The following is a 15,994-nucleotide window of genomic DNA, read 5'->3' as shown; positions in this document are numbered from 1 at the left end:
CCTTATTCAGTAGGTCCTGCTTACCCTTTCTCTTCTTTGTGTCACTATCTCCATTTTCAGCTTTCCCCCCTTTTCCTTTGTTACTGCACCCTGTAGCTAGAATCTTTCCACCCTCCCTCCACTCCGGCCCAGCCCAGTATGAAAGATTTCCTTTTGTTTCCCTCCCCTCTCTCTTTCTCTCTCTCTTCTGCTCCCTCACCCACGAGTCCTGCATCTGGCCCTCTCCCTTCTACCTGCACCTGGCAACACCCCCCTGCTCCGCGGCTCTCTTCAGCAACTCGTCAGCAGCAGTGATCAAGACAAGCTGCCGACATCGAGGCCTTCCCTCTACGAGTCCCGCCTTTGTGGAAAAAGGAAGTTGAAACAAGCGGAACTCGCAGAGGGTAGGCCCCGACGTCAGAAGCTGCTGCTGAGTTGCCGAAGAGAGCCGCGGAGCAGGGGATGTGGCCGGAAGCAGGTAGAAGGGAGAGGGAGATAGGAAGGCTGTAGATCTCCGGAGCATGACACCGACCCTGGCCAGGATGATTTCTTTTTCAGGCACCTTACAAGTCCAGCGTCGCGGCGGGAAATAGCCATGCTGAGCAGTGAGCTCAGCACTACACAGATGAAAGCCTTGCTTGCTGATTGGTCCGGCGGCATGGCGGGACGGGGCCGCCGGACCAATCAGCAAGCAAGGCTTTCATCTGTGTATGTGCTGAGCTCACTGCTCAGCATGGCTATTTCCCGCCGCGACGCTGGACTTGTAAGGTGCATGCCTGCGTGACACACTACCGGAGCCGCAGCAAAGGTGGAAAAGAGCCGCATGCGGCTCTGGAGCCGCAGGTTGCCGACCCCCGACCTAGACAAATCTCTAAAAAGAGGACATGTCTGGGTTTTCCTGGACATCTGGTAACCTTAACCTTAAAAACAACTGTAGCGGGAGTGGAGTTGATGAACTTGGAAAGACCAAATTTATGTAAAATTAACATTTAATGCTAAAATAATATAAGCAATGCAGTTCACTTTATTGTCCATTGGACCATCTACCGGTGTTGATCTACATTGTCATTGTACAATATGTGAACTGTAGCGCTGTTTGCTTTTCAGACTTTGTGAACTGCATTGCTTTTATTATTTTAGTATTAAATGTTAATTTTGCATAAATGTTGTCTTTCCAAGTTCATCAACTCCACTCCCCCTACAGTTTTTGTGGTTCCTCTGTTTTTTTGAGTGGAGCACCAAGGTTTCCTTGTTTGCTAGGGTCTCACTTTATTGTCCACTGGACCATATACTGGTGTATAATGATCTGAAATTGATATATATTATCATTGTACAACATGTGATCTGTATCTCTGTGTACTTGTCATATTTTGTGAACTGCATCGCTTTTATTATTTTAGCATTAAACGTTAATTATGCATAAATGTGGTCTTTCCAAATTCTTCAACTCTTACAGCTGTTTTTGTGGTTCCTCCATTTTTTGATTGGAGCACCGAGGTTTCCTTGTTTGCTGTTGAACCCTAACCTTAACTCATAACAGAGAACAGGAGGTCACAGAGTTAAACAGTTATCTAAAGCATAAGAGAGGATGTTACCCAGCTGTAGAAGCGGAAGTCCTTACAAAGTTCTCCAGTAAGACTGGAGCAGCAGGTAGTGGGGCTGCTTTCTGAATTAAAGGAGGCAAAAGAATTCACCCGGCTTGCAGAGGAATGATAAGAGAATGTCTTGGCTGAACTTAACCAATCCCATGACCAACGCAGACAACTGGAGATCCAAGTGGAAGTGCTGCACAGTGAGGAAGCTTAGTTTAAAAGAGAGTACCATGTAAAGGTGGAAAGAAACCCAATTGTGAAACAGTGAAGGAAGTGCTAACTAAGAGGACAGCAAAGGAAGTGAAGCAACTATTAGTAATGCTTGCGAGACCCAGGTCCGGTCGACCAAGAGGGAACTATTCTTCCAAATGGAAGATGTAAAGGGGCTCCTTGAAGAAAGACTGCCAATCAAGTAGAGAAAGCTTCATCCAAGGCTAGGCAAATGCTGGGTTGCATCCGAAGAAGTTTTGTCAGCCGAAAGCCCTAAGTTGTAATGCCATTGTACAGGTCCATGATGAGACCTCATCTGGAATATTGTGTTCAATTTTGGAGGCCACATTATCAAAAGGATGTGCTGAGAGTGGAGTCGGTTCAGCGAATGGCCACCAGGATGGTCTCAGGACTCAAGGATCTCCCGTATGAGGAACGTCTAGGTAAGTTGCAGCTATACTCTCTCGAGGAACACAGAGAGAGGGGAGACATGATAGAGACATTCAAATATGTTACTGGCCGTATTGAGGTAGAAGAAGATATCTTTTTCCATACAGGACCTACGGCAACAAGAGGGCATCCGTTGAAAATCAGGAGTGGGAGATTTCATAGCGACACTAGGAAGTATTTCTTCACCGAAAAGGTGGTTGATTGTTGGAATGATCTTCCACTTCAGGTAATTGAGGCAAGCAACGTGCTCGATTAAGCATGTGGGTTCACTTCGAGGAAGTGCTTAGGGGGGAGGGTCCTTAGAGTGGGCAGACTTATTGGGCCGGTGGCCCTTTTCTGCTGTCATGTTCTATGTTTCTTTGACTGGATGTCCAAAGGGGCCTGGTAGAGGCTGTTCAGATTGCTTTCTAGAAGCTTGAGCTGCTGTAAAAACCCAGATCTAGACTTCAGAATGCTTGGGTCCAGGCAATTTTTTAAAAAATGCAAGGAAGAAATAAGTGTTCGCTAAGATTAAGACTAGGACCAGAACTGGCAAGCCAGGAAAAGAGCAGCCTGACCAAGGCTGAGAAGGAGGAACAATCCGGCACCTCGGAGCTAGGGATGACAGTTAAGACTGCTGATTTGTGGAGGAGGTTATCTTGAGAAAATGATAGCAACACCAGGAAAGAGCAACAGGTATCACTAGGAAGAGTGACTATTATATGAACCTGATGCTGGAGGTCTACCCTGAATCTAGGGTAAAGCTTCAGCTTTACACGAAAGATAACCTGGGACCAGAAAATTCTGTAACTGAACCAGGCTCTTCATTTGTGAAGCTGGACAATAGATTAAGCACAAAAGAGTGGGTAGAGCAGAAAAGTCTTATGTAGAGACACCTCAGAAAAGTATGGTATAGTCAATAAGGATCTCATGAAGGAATGTTCTTCTTTGTGATCCTAGTTGTGGGTGTTTCAATGGAGCAGAGAGTCACAGAGCAGAGTTTGGAAGCTCGCCCTGTATTACAGAAGCCAGGTGCTTCATGCAGATTCAGAAACAGGAGACAGGAAACAAAGAGATGCAGGGCTGGGAGCCTTTGAAGCTAATCTTTCCTTGCCTATAGATGAGAAGGGAAGTGGGTCACTGAATGAACAGAGTTTCTGGATCCAAAAAGGGATTCCTGGCCTACGTATTCTGATTTGGAATGCTCAGCAGGGAACTGCGTGGAGAGTTGATTGGAAACAAACGATCTGAATAATTCAGAATCTGAAAGCAAATTATTCAAGGGTAAATGATCAAAAACAAATCTAACCAAAAATGTTTTGCATATGCATCCGTAACAGATACCCTGTCATTGACATTTTGGTTGAATAAGTGAAGGATGCATTAAAACCATAATGAAAGGAAAAGGTTATAAACCTACCTTCACAATGGCAAACTTTACTAACAGGTTACCTAGGTAGGAAGAACAGTTGCTCCTGTGCTTTCTCATAACATAGCTTCATAAAACCTGCAGAAATTGCAGATAAAAGGCACCTGGGTGGGCATATACTTGCTCAGGCATAGGAATCATTTACACAAGTATTTTAGCAACTGCATTTGCACTTCACAACTCTACCTGTGCTCCACCCAAACTATGACCCACAACTACATGTACACACAGGTAATAATGCTAAACCAGAAATTTCTTAACCTTCAAACACTACTATATAAGACAGTGTATCGCAGACTGTGTGCTGCCGCCCACTAGTGAGCTGCGGCGAGATTCCGGATATGCTATGAGACGCTGGCGAGGAGAAGAGATGCAGGCGCCAGCTGACTGCTTACAGGACATGCCTCTCGCGGCGAAAGCACGTCCTGTAGTCACTCAGCCAGTGCTGGTGCCTCTCCTCCTTCAGCATCCCAATACCAGCATAGTGATAATAGGCTCAGGGCCACATCTGGATGGCCTACACATATGCGTGGACTTAGACGTGTTGACATCACACATGCATGTGACCTCATCACATCGACATTCGTGTATTTACGGATGCCCTGTAGCTGTGACCCTGAGTTTAGTGTGTCGCAACTACAAAAAGTTTGCGGGACACCGATATAAGAACTGCAGACTAAAAGTTATCTTTAATTAACCGCTTACGTTTTCTATCTCTTTGTTAAGAGTACACGTGACAGTAGAAGAGCCAACCAACTGGATGCAGAGCCCTTCCCTCCTGCTTTATCCCGCCCATCTTTCCAAGCGAAGATTGTAGTTCTACCCTTTCCCCTCAAGGTCTTGTCTAGATTATCTCACCTACCCCCTCTCTAGAATGTAAGCCACTTAGACGTACCCTGTGATAGTACCCTGCTAAAACCGCTAGCGCGCCTTTGTAAAAGGAGCCCTAAGTCTCTGGTATTTGGATTTATTCTGTGAATATCTTTTTGTGGCTATATAATAATTTATGATATTCTGCTTGTATAGTTATTTTTTGTCAAGATAGTAGATATGTCATAGTTTTTAAGTGCTACTCTATCCAGAGCAGTGGTCTCAAACTCGTGGCCCGCCAGGTACTATTTTGAGGCCCTCGGTATGTTTATCATAATCACATAAGTAATAAAACAGTTTCTTGATCAGATGTCTCCTTTAACTATAAATTACAATATTATTATTAAGACTTAGCCAAAAGGAAAGATTTATAAACCATAAAGAGTTTTACCTCATGCAAAATTGTCATTTCTTTAATAAAACATTAACTATTTTTTCTGCAGCCCTTCAAGTACCTACAGATCCAAAATGTGGCCCTGTTTGAGAGCACTGATCTAGAGTGTATTCCAAAATGCTATTATACTTGTTTTGTCATACCTATTGCTATCCTTCTGTGCAAGCCAATAACAGTGATATCTTTGTCTGCAGATGCTCAGCCTTACTCAACAAGTAACTCAACTGAGCAAGGATCTGAATGAGATGCTGCAGCTTATCCGTCCCCTTTTACTGACCCAAACATATATTCCATCTCCTGCGGTCAGCCTTTTGACATCAACTCTCAATAACACCTACAGCAATAGCAGTGGCTTTAGCAGCAGCCTTCAGTCACAGGCTGCCATCACCAGCATTACTGGACAGAACTTTTCTGGGCAAACAAAACCTGATTACATCCAGGCGAACATGTGGTCTGAGATGTACTCTGAAGCTGAGCCATTACCACCAGCACAACCTATCTTAGAGCCTGCAGGTCACTTACCTAGGAAGAATGTCCATCAAGCTTTGTCCTTAGATTCCTTCCTCAGACATTCATGCCACCATTACACGGGTCATCGAACCTGTGGCTCTCAGACTATAAACCAGACTCTGTCTCCATGTCACAACAACTTACCACAGACAGAGCTCACCACCAAGAGCACAGTGGCACCAAGTTCTTCATCTCCAATGGTAGCACCTCATCTCCATCTCAGTCGACAGCCTGAGACAAAGAAAGACATTGTGAACCCATCCTTGATGCGACCATTCTGTGCACCTGTGGACTCAGACTCTTTAAGGGACAGGATAGTGGACCTATTAGGTCCAGAAATGGTTGCAAGAGACTTGAAAGAATCCTCTTCTCCAACCGCATCATTGGAACTGATTCAAAATTCGTCAGGAGGGTCACAGGGAGATATCATCCGGTTTATTGATGATGAGGGCACCAATGTTTAAAAGGGACTCCAAACGAATAAAGGCCATATTATTGCACTGTTATTTAATAACTTTCAGTTGAAGAAATTCTGCACTGAGGAAGAGACTTTGATATTTATTTATTTTGGGGCACAGGTGGGGGGAGGGGGTGGTAATAGGAATCATACTGATCAGAGGCCAGGAAATCTATGTTGAGGGAATGAGTAGTTGCTGCAAGATTTACTTTTTTGCAACAGAGCTGCTAAAAAGAGTGTGTTCCAAGTAATTAAACAAATGAGGTCAAGGGAACAAAGAAGGTTGGCTGCAGACTGTGAACACCATCTCTAAGCTTGGATTACCCATAGATATTTATTTTAGCATGGTCTTTTTTTTGCCCAAAAATGAGCCAAAAAAAATGTTGACGTGAGAGAGAGAGAGTGAGTGTGTCATCTGCTATAAATACATTGTGCTTGGTTTAACATCTTTTGAAAAAGGACCTTATTTTTCTACATTTGTTACTTAAAAAAAGAGGCTTTATATAAAAACATTTTTTGGTTTGCAAAAATGGGACAACAAACATGTTTACTAAAAAAAACAAAAATAGATCAATTCATTGAATGCATGGCATCTAATCGCATGAGGGGAGGGAGCTGGGGAATGGATCGGTTCTGCTTTAATAAAGGTAATGCAATTGAAAGGATACAGATATGGTCATATTGAAAATGAGTGTAAAAACTGTTTCTGTATAGACTGAATTTGTAAATTAAACTGACGCCACCAGAGGAGCCCATCTGTTGAGGGTTGCTTGGACTCCCTGGCAAATAATGGGTCCCAGCAGTACTAACATCTTTATCTCTTATTAAAGAGTGAGACAGGCAGATTCAGACACTGAATCCAAGAGAATACAGTTTTGGCAAAGGACATGAAGTCACTACCGCATGAAATATGAAATAGGAATGAAATTATCCATGGATGAAGAGACTTGAAAGAGAAAACTGAATTCACTTTTTAATTGTTGTTGGGGTTTTTTTGTAGTCTGTGAGGTTTAAGAATTGGCTCCACGTTTCTCATTACTTTCTATCTTTAGGTATGCCTCCCTGTTTATCAAGAAGCATTAACATTGGTCTCAGAGAACACAGTGTACAGTATACTGCTTTCACACGAGAAGGAATGCAAAATCGTACTAGTGTATTTTTAAATGGTTCCATACAAGCCAGGGCAGAACAGAAGATGCTTATCAATTTGCAATTGCTGTTCTCTGTTGCACCATTAGAACTTATGCATATCATTTTCCCAGCATCAGACAAATAGGTCATGTCAGAAGCACCTCTCCCAAGTTCTAAAACCTTCTAAGTGGTCTCTCCTTTCTGTTTGATAAAAAGGAAGGAAAAATGACAATGCTGAAATTCTAAAAAAGAACAGCAATTAAAGATATCTACTGCAATTACCCTTTCTACAAAGATACATTTTCCAGGTTAGTCCATTGTTGTTCATGGCATCGACCAACAAACACCACAGAGTAAACAAAGAGAGAAAACACATGAACTAGTCCATAGGTCCAGATGGTTGGGTTTGATTCCAGTCCCTGGGCTGAGGATACTACAGAGGCACCATGCAGCGACAGCACCAATGTCCAGATTCAGGGTCCATGATTTCAGGACTCCCAAAGGAGCCCCCAGTATATGGCTGCTAGCTGAGGAGCATTACTGCAATAACTAGACTAAAGCAAGGAAGAAGATATAAAATAAAGGGGAAATCCCCAGGTAACTGCATATGTAAGCTGATGGCACAACATCCCTGCCCTGGTTCTGAAGGAGCAGGAAGAATATGAGGAGGCAAAAAGTGTGCGCATGTATTAGATTACTTTTTTTTTTTAATCTTTATTGATTTTCAAACAACAACTGTGCAAAACAAAACCGCACATTGATCTTGAGCAATCATTTTAACCCTCCCACCCACCTAATAAATAATCAAGAAAAACAAATACATAGAATCTTTTAATATTTTTCCCCCAATTAAAATATTAGAACAACCTCTCCCCTCCCCCACCCTACCCTAAGTAAAATATAGACAGCACTAGGGGAAATAACAGCCAAGGGGCCTTAAGTAGGTGGGAGCTGACTATTTCCTTGAGAACAGCCCCTTAGACATTGACAGGTCAACTCTGGAATCCCAACTAGAGGCAATGCCTAAATAATTCATAAATAAAAATAGGATGACCTAAGGTTATGCTTATGTTTATTAAATTTCATGATATACCATCGCTCACAATAAATCAAAGCTGTTTACAAACAGTGTTGATTAAAGAACAGAACTCTATTTATGACAGGAAAGGCTGGACATAAAGGGCCAGATTCTCAAAATTTACCATGCCCTTAATGATGGTGCTAAACTGGTTCCAGTCGGTTTAGCATACCAGTATTTTACCACCCAATTATCAGAACGACTCACTGTGGTCTTTTCTGAGCTTCCTAGCAGTCTCTGACTGTCATGCAAATGTAGCACAATGAGGTCATTAATATTAATATTAAAATGGTAGTAAAATGTGCTCATTAATATTTAAAGGAGCACTCCAGGTGATTCTCTATCATCACCGGGTGCTTCCCTAACCTCGTTGTGCCACATTTGTGAGCAATGTTTTCCGGCAGGGTCTGAGCTGTCGTATCTTTACTTATTAGTCAGTGCCTGAGTGCTGATTGGCTCAGGCACTCACAGGAAAAGTAAGGTCTGACAGCTTAGACACCCCCCTAAATAAAAAAAAAAAAAACCAGACACCTGATTCCTCCCTCCCACCAATCTCACACAGGACTGTTCAATGCCCCCGATGATGCCGGCACCACCCTCCCCCCAACACTGCCAGCACCTTTAAATTGAAGGACAACAAGAGAGATGCCCACTCCTTCCCGCTACTTGTGTCCCCGTCCCCTGACATCCCCCGCACTTTAAATTGAAGGACGGCAGGAAGGATGCCCAATCTCTCCCACCACCGAGATACCCCGCCCCCCCACCCCCCCAACAACCATTCCCCATACCTTTAAGAAGAAGGCCGACCAAAGGGATGCCAACTCCCTCCAGCCGGCAGACCTGCCTCTTCAAAATAGCAGGCCTTCCCCATGGGGCCCAAATCTCTGATTGGCCCAGGTGCCTAAGGCCTCTCCCATAGGGGGGTTGTTGGGAGGCTGTCGGGGAGGGGGGGTTCTTATGGGGTGGGGAACCCCACAGCAGGAAGGAGTGGGCATCCCTCTTGCCGATCTTGTACAGGGTGCTTGGGGGGGGGGAGGTCGGGCAGCAGGAGACGAGGGATGGTGTCAGCGGGAGGGGGGAACATTTCCCTTTACTGCGCTCCCTGCCGGTCAATCAGCTGAGCCAGCAGGACTTGAAGAGACCTGTGGCTCAGTTGATCGGGACAGGGAGAGCAGCTTTAGCAGACGGGAGGAGCTGTGCTCTGAGCAAGTGCCAGGCACAGTTCCTCCTACTCTTCACTGGCGATTCTCCGCACAAATAGCATACATATAATTTGCTTGCTATTGTGCTGAGAATCACCTGTAAAATAAAAATCGCTCCCACTATGGCCACATCGAATCACCAAATTTTACTGGCAAGTTTTGGGAATCTGACCCAAAGAAATTAGAGAGTTAGGAAAATAAGAGTGAATGAAGAGAGAGTCAGTCAGGGAAGTGAGTCATTTCCATATAGAGAAAAAAAAAAGTACAGATATGCTGTCCAGGGGAGGAAATAGCAGACCACTGATGCAGGGAATGCTATGCTGAACAGCTAGGTTTTCAGTTGAGATTTAAATCTCTTCTAGGGTTGTACTGATTGGAAAGAGATGGGGAATGAATAGGGACAGTGTAGAAAAATGCAGTGTCTAGTTGAGAACAAAAGATGGGAGGAATAGTGAGTCTGTGTCTAGCAGAAGAGCGCAGTGTTCGGTCGGGAGTATAATGGGAGGTTTAAGAGGACAAGTACACTGGGGATGCTGTGTGAAGAACTTTGTGTGAGGGTCAGAATCCTGTGTTATATTCTACACAACTAATAATCTACCATCTAAGTGGATCAGCTTTTTCATGCTCCTACAGCAATGGTTTCCAAACCTGTCCTGGGTTCGGAACTCGCAACTTTGGTTATTCACATTTTTTTGTCTGGGTGACCCACCCCTGCCTCCCGGATCTCTCCACTTACTTTTTAAAACCTGATATTCTAGCGGTGAAGCAGGGCAGGAGCGATCTTCCTATACTCCTGCCCTGTGCAGAACTGGGAATAAAAATGGCTGCTGTGAGTTTCCGTGGTCTTGCGGGAGATCATAGCAGCCATTTTTGTTTCAAGTTTATTAGGTATTTATATACCACCTATCAAGGTTATCTAAGCAGTTTTACAATCAGGTACTCAAGCATTTTCCCCATCTGTCCCGGTGGGCTCACAATCTATTTAATATACTTGGGGCTATGGAAGACTGAGTGACTTGCCAAGGGTCACAAGGAGCAGTGCTGGATTTGAACCCACAACCCCAGGGTACTGAGGCTGTAGCTTCAACCACTGCACCACACGCTCCTCCCAGCTCTGCATGGGGCAGGAGCGTAAGAAGATTGCTCCTGCCCAGCTTCACCGCTAGACCACTAGGCTTCATAAATAATGTACAGTGGAGAGGTCCGGGAGGCAGGAGTAGGTCAGAGTCGGCCATAAAGTTATTCACAATTTTTTTGTATTCGTGGGCTGGCTTTGCCCCTAACCTCTGCAAATATGGAGGGGAATGTGAATATGCACTGTCTCTATTGTATGCAATCTCTCTCATGATTATTCATTGTGGATATCTTGAAAACCTGATTAACTGGGAAGTCACAGAACAGAGTTGGGAAACACTACCCTATAGATTCAACCATGTCAGAGTCTAACAATGACAAGTGAGATCTGTTAGCCAATTTGAAACAATTTATTTGCTCATAGGAGTTCAAGTTTACTACAAGGCAAAACTTTTCTTGAAGTTCAGTGTGTGAATGGTAGCCTTGAAGGCATGAAGGCACCTTGTTTGGCCAGATGGAACTCCAATACTCCTTTAGCAAGACAGTTTGGATATACAGTATTTATTACACCATCTTGCTTTGAGCAAATTGATATAAAAAGGATCAGATATTAGGCTTTGAAATTGACTATGCAAGCTAAAATCAGTCACAATACATACATACATGCATGTGACCATTCAGGGTAGGTGTTAAAATGCGAAATAATCAATTTATTTAACATCAGGGGTTTTTCCAGCTGAGTTACATGTGGAGAAGTGAATCATATTTATACGCAAGGGTCGTTGATGGAAAGTTTTGAGCACCTGAAGACTTGCTTGAAACTCAAAACTAAAGCCTACATAGAAATCAGTTTCCTTTCTGTTAGTGAATGCAAAATGCCATCTGGAGAGAGAGGCGTCTGATAAAGCTGGGTTTTAAACCAAACTCTTTCAGTAATAAAGGTAAGAATTCAATAAACAGTGCTGAAACTTAAAGGGTATAGCATTTAACATGGATCCCACACTTAAGTTTTGTACCAGACTTACGCCTGCTGAAACCTGGTGTACACGCCGGCACCCATGTTAAGCACGATTACTGGATTTACAGAACCCTCTAAACAAAATTTATATATATATATATATATATACATATATGAAGAATAATTAATTATAAGTGTAGATACCGAGAGTCCTCAGTTTTCACAACTCTGCACAGGTGCCCCTTTGTAAGAAGAGTTGTTAATTTTAATTTACTCAAACGAGTAACTTAATGTGAAACATCCCCAGACCTCACAGTATAGTGCACTAAATCAAAATATAATTGTGACGTGAAAAGTATGTCCCACAGTCTCTAATAAATAACCACTGAAATCTCCCATTCAGAAGAAATTTCATCCTGTACAACATCCAAAACTTGATCATGAAGTGTACTTATCTTGAAACCAGCCCGATTCCATAGTGTGCCATATAACAATTTGCTCAATATGTTCGCCCATTGCATTGAAAGAATTCTTTTGTGAATATTGTGCCATCTTTCGGTTATTGGGTTTGTAGACCGAAAGCATAATTAGGCACAGAACTTTTCAGAAAGCCCCTAATACACCCCATGGACATGCCTCCTTGTGAGGTATGAACCATGAGAGTTAGGTGCTGTGCATTTAGCATGCATCCAGATGAACACACAAATTTTGGTAAGTGCCAATACTAATAATTGGTTGTTCACACCTAATTCTTATTGGTTCCGAACTCATTATCCAATTTATTTGCACATGCACTATAAATAGAATTTGAGGGAAAAGGCTTAGTCTAATTGGCAGCTGAAAACATTTCCCCATATAAAATTGTCTGACCCTCTGAATTTGTTGGAGTAGAAGAAAGTGCACTGGGTTTGAAAGAACAGATATGACAAGACGATTCAACTGTAATAGTGTAACTTTACTTACCTCAGAAATAAGGGTCAACAAACAAGTTATAGATGATACCTTTTATTGGATTAACCTGATATATCTAGTCGAAAGAAAAAACAAAACTGAAAGAGGCTAACATCTGTAGAAGCCAAAATACAGAATACCACATAAATCAAATTAAAAATCACAACCCACATAATTTGGTTTTATATGTTGCAGTTGATGCAATAAATCTTTCTAGTGCAATAGGCACATCATTCCTGAACTCTTGGATAGTCAATCCCTTCCCATGAGATCTGTGTAGAGTGTCATTAGCATTTTCTTCATTCCGCCTTCTATTGCTCTGGGCTGTCTTGTACCTCCTCAGTTTGTCTCTCTATATGTGAGATGGTAGAAGCCTGTCTGTTCTGCTCAAATTTATTTTTCATTTAATTTGGGATTTTTCATATGATGGAGAGGCTTTTTGTTCATGCTGCAAAGGCTTCCAGCTTGGGACATCTCTAGCTGTGGGAGAGCTCAGACTCTGAGGTCAGAAGTTTGCAGCCAAGGGGCAGACTGCTTTGCAGTGCATCCACTTGGTCAGCCTGATACAATACTATCAGTCCAGATACAAGGCTCACCCCAGGTTCTGTCAGCAGTGGGCCTGAGCACATGCTGAGTGGCTCCATGGCAGGTTTTTTTTCCCCCTGGATTAGGACCAACTGGATTTCCTCCCCAATGTGCGGATTCTGCTGGAGGTTGAGGACTCCAGAAGGTTGGAGGGTTGGAGAGGGAGTCAGAAGAAGCAAGCATTTCAGTGTCTAGGCTTGTTTGAGGCAGAAGTTCTCCCATTTCTCTGGCTGTGAAAGGTCACTTTGGGCAGCCACAAAACTTAGAGACTTGAAGAAAGCACAGATGTTTATTCACATATGCGGACCCCTGAGCCCCAAGCTGCACCCGGGGCGGACACCCCCCCCCCCCCCCCCGTCCCCTCTTGGTATGCCACTGCCTGCAGTCTTTCTGTTACATGTCAGGGAGGGTGGAATACAATATCATGTATGCTGAGATAGCCATAAGAAGCTAGAATGACCAAGCTAAAACATCCAGTGCAGGCAGGCTCGAACATGAGATAAGTTAGGTCTGCAGCTAAACATAATTCAGCATTTTATTAAAGAGAAAACTTAGTTCAACACTTAGGAAAACCAGTCCCAGACTCCTTCAGCTGCAGTTTTAGCCTAGCCAGCTCCCAGCACAAGCATGGCGCAGGGAGTACAAGGTTGACAGCCTGGGGCAGAAAATAAGGGGTGGGAGCTGAAAGTGATTTTTTTTTGTTCTAGGGTTAGTGCTAGGATCCCTACCTCTAAAATCCCCAAATCACAAATTTTTGACCCCTAGTATAGCTCCCAAGGGGTCGTTTTTAGCACTAAAATTGCTGCTGCGATGGCCATCTTGGATTTCCCAGTTTGAAAATAAAAGCTTCTATCTGCTTCAAAACACCTCAATTTTGCTTAATATCAGATGGGATAGACTCCTCGGACCAGGATACATCTAATTCATGCCAGATTTGCTCTGGATGGTGGACAGAACCATCCGTATGACACATAAGGGGGACAGCAGCCTCAGGCTTAGTTCCCTTGGGGGTTTGAGATCCCAGATGGCTCAAGTTCCAGGCCAAAAGTCTTGGTTAGAGTTAGAAAAAGCAAAAATCCCCGACAAAGTGCAGCTGTGTACCTTTCACAAAACCCCAGAAAGTGACACGGGAGCGATCGCAAGGGACCTCAGGGTGTCCTGGGCACAGTTTTGCTCCAGAATTTATCAATATGCTGTATGAAGTATATTTGCTTAACAGCGACCAGGTGCAACCCTCGGGGTTTAAGGCAATGCTGGCACTCAGGGTATATCCCACCAAGGGTGCAATTTTCCCTCAATGGAGCCATGCAGAAGAGATGGGGGTTCAGTGAGAGTCAGTTTCCATGCCTTTACTTTCCAAGTCTGGATCCTTAGAAGCAGGGGACTCTGCATCACTTCTGGGAGATCCAGATTCATATTAGGATCAGGTGGAGACTCAGGATCTGGGAGAGGACCCAATTGTGTGTAGGCTGTTTAAGCCCTCAGCACTTCCAGAGATAATTGCAGAGGCTCTCTGAGAATTAAAGATAGAGACTCCTCAGTCTTCAGCTGTGTAGTGCTTACTTATGAGCAGCACTAAGGCCAGTCCATGTTCTTTCCCTCCCATTAGGACATTACTAAGATGTCAATGAACCATTGCTAGGCCCCAGATTGGCCCCTTTGGGTGGCCATGGCCATGGCGATGCTTTACCCAATAGATGCAGATTTTAACCGTTTGTCCCATCAAAGGTGGGATTCCCTGGTGGCGAAAGTTACCAAGCGTACTTTTCTCCCTAGCAAAGGTGGAGTGGTGTTAAAAGATACTTAGGACCGCAGACTGGATTTTGTCTTCAAGAAGCAGTTTGATGTTGTAGCTGTGGGATTAAAGGCAGCAGTGGCGGCGGCGTATATAGCACATGCCTGCCAGTCCAAGCTGTGCCATGATTCAGAGGCTGATACCAGCAGGGATCAGAGGTTACTCATGTCTGGAGTGGATTATGTTGTGGATGCTCTTTATGATACTTTCAGTCTTGAGCAAAATATCAGCCTACGCTATCTCTGCCCAAAGAATGCTGTGGATTAGACAGTGGGCAGGGGACTCTTCCGCCAAGGTAACACTTAACAAACTACCTTTCAAAAGACAACTGCTCTTTAGGAAAGGTCTGGATGACTTCATGGCAAGTGTGCAGGATAACAACTAAAGTGTTTAACTAACAGCAGACCGAGAACCCCTAGGGGGTCAGGTCATGATAATTTTCATAGCTGTAGGTGTTTTCAACAGTACTTGGGAAATGCAGCAGTCTAGAGATTGTCCTGAGGCACAAGACAGAGATTTGGAGGTGCCAGGTGCCCTCAGTCATCAGGATCTCACCCCACTCCCAAGAATGTTATGATGACAGGTCAGCAGCCGGACCTCCAAAAGTCAGCGGGAGGTTAGCACCCTATTAGAAGGCATGGGCAGAGATCACTTCAGACCGCTGGGTACTGGAGATAATTCAGAAGGGGTACAACCTGAGATCTTTCATCCCCTCCCAGACCTTTTTGTGGACTATCTAGCAGGAAGACCAGATGAAGCAGTCAAAGTTCAAGTGATGGTGCAGAGGCTGCTGGATCTAGTGGCCATAGAACTCAAACCAAACAAAGAATCGGACATAGTTAGATTCTCCATATATTTTATAGTGCCCAAAAGAGACTCAGAAGACTTGAGGCCAATTCTGGATCTCAAGTTGATCAATATGGCCCTCAAAATACCTCACTTCCACATGGAGATGGTACGGTTGGTCATTGCTTCAGTGGAGCTGGGGGAATTTCGTACCTCACTGGATTTGACAGAAGCCTATCTGCACATTCCCATCTGTATGGAGCACAGGAGGTTCTTACAATTCCATGTTCTGGAGCAGTTCTTAGCCCAGCAGTTCAAGTTCTTAGCCCTGCCATTTGGTCTTGCCATAGCACCATGCACCTTCATGGTGGTACCTTAATTGTGGTAGCAGCAGTGTACCTCCATGAGATGGGGATAAGGTGTGATAAGAACACCATCTGAAGCCAAAGGAAGTACAGCAGGTGGTTCAGCTCCTGTAAGACCTGGGCAGAGTGGTCAACTTTCAGAAAAGGCACCAGGAACCATGTCTTCAGCCTATATAGGGAGCAGAAAGCAACCTCCCAT

At 44.0% G+C, this 15,994-nt stretch overlaps 1 protein-coding gene across 1 annotated transcript in view; it reads left to right on the top strand.

Moving 5' to 3' along the window:
* LOC117360399 (potassium voltage-gated channel subfamily H member 8-like) overlaps positions 1 to 6,848 on the top strand; it is a 559,270-nt gene extending 552,422 nt beyond the window's left edge. The window contains exon 16 of the mRNA XM_033944108.1: positions 5,098 to 6,848. Within this exon, the coding sequence (XP_033799999.1) occupies positions 5,098 to 5,877 (780 nt within the window). The 3' untranslated portion in view covers positions 5,878 to 6,848. The remainder of the gene's footprint in view (positions 1 to 5,097) is intronic.
* Positions 6,849 to 15,994: the final 9,146 nt, after the last annotated feature.

This window comes from Geotrypetes seraphini, chromosome 5 (assembly GCF_902459505.1).
Source record: "Geotrypetes seraphini chromosome 5, aGeoSer1.1, whole genome shotgun sequence".
In the NCBI taxonomy this organism is placed as follows: Eukaryota; Metazoa; Chordata; class Amphibia; order Gymnophiona; family Dermophiidae; genus Geotrypetes; species Geotrypetes seraphini.
The sequence above is the reverse complement of the archived record's forward strand: the minus strand, read 5'-3'. Positions and strand labels throughout refer to the sequence as shown.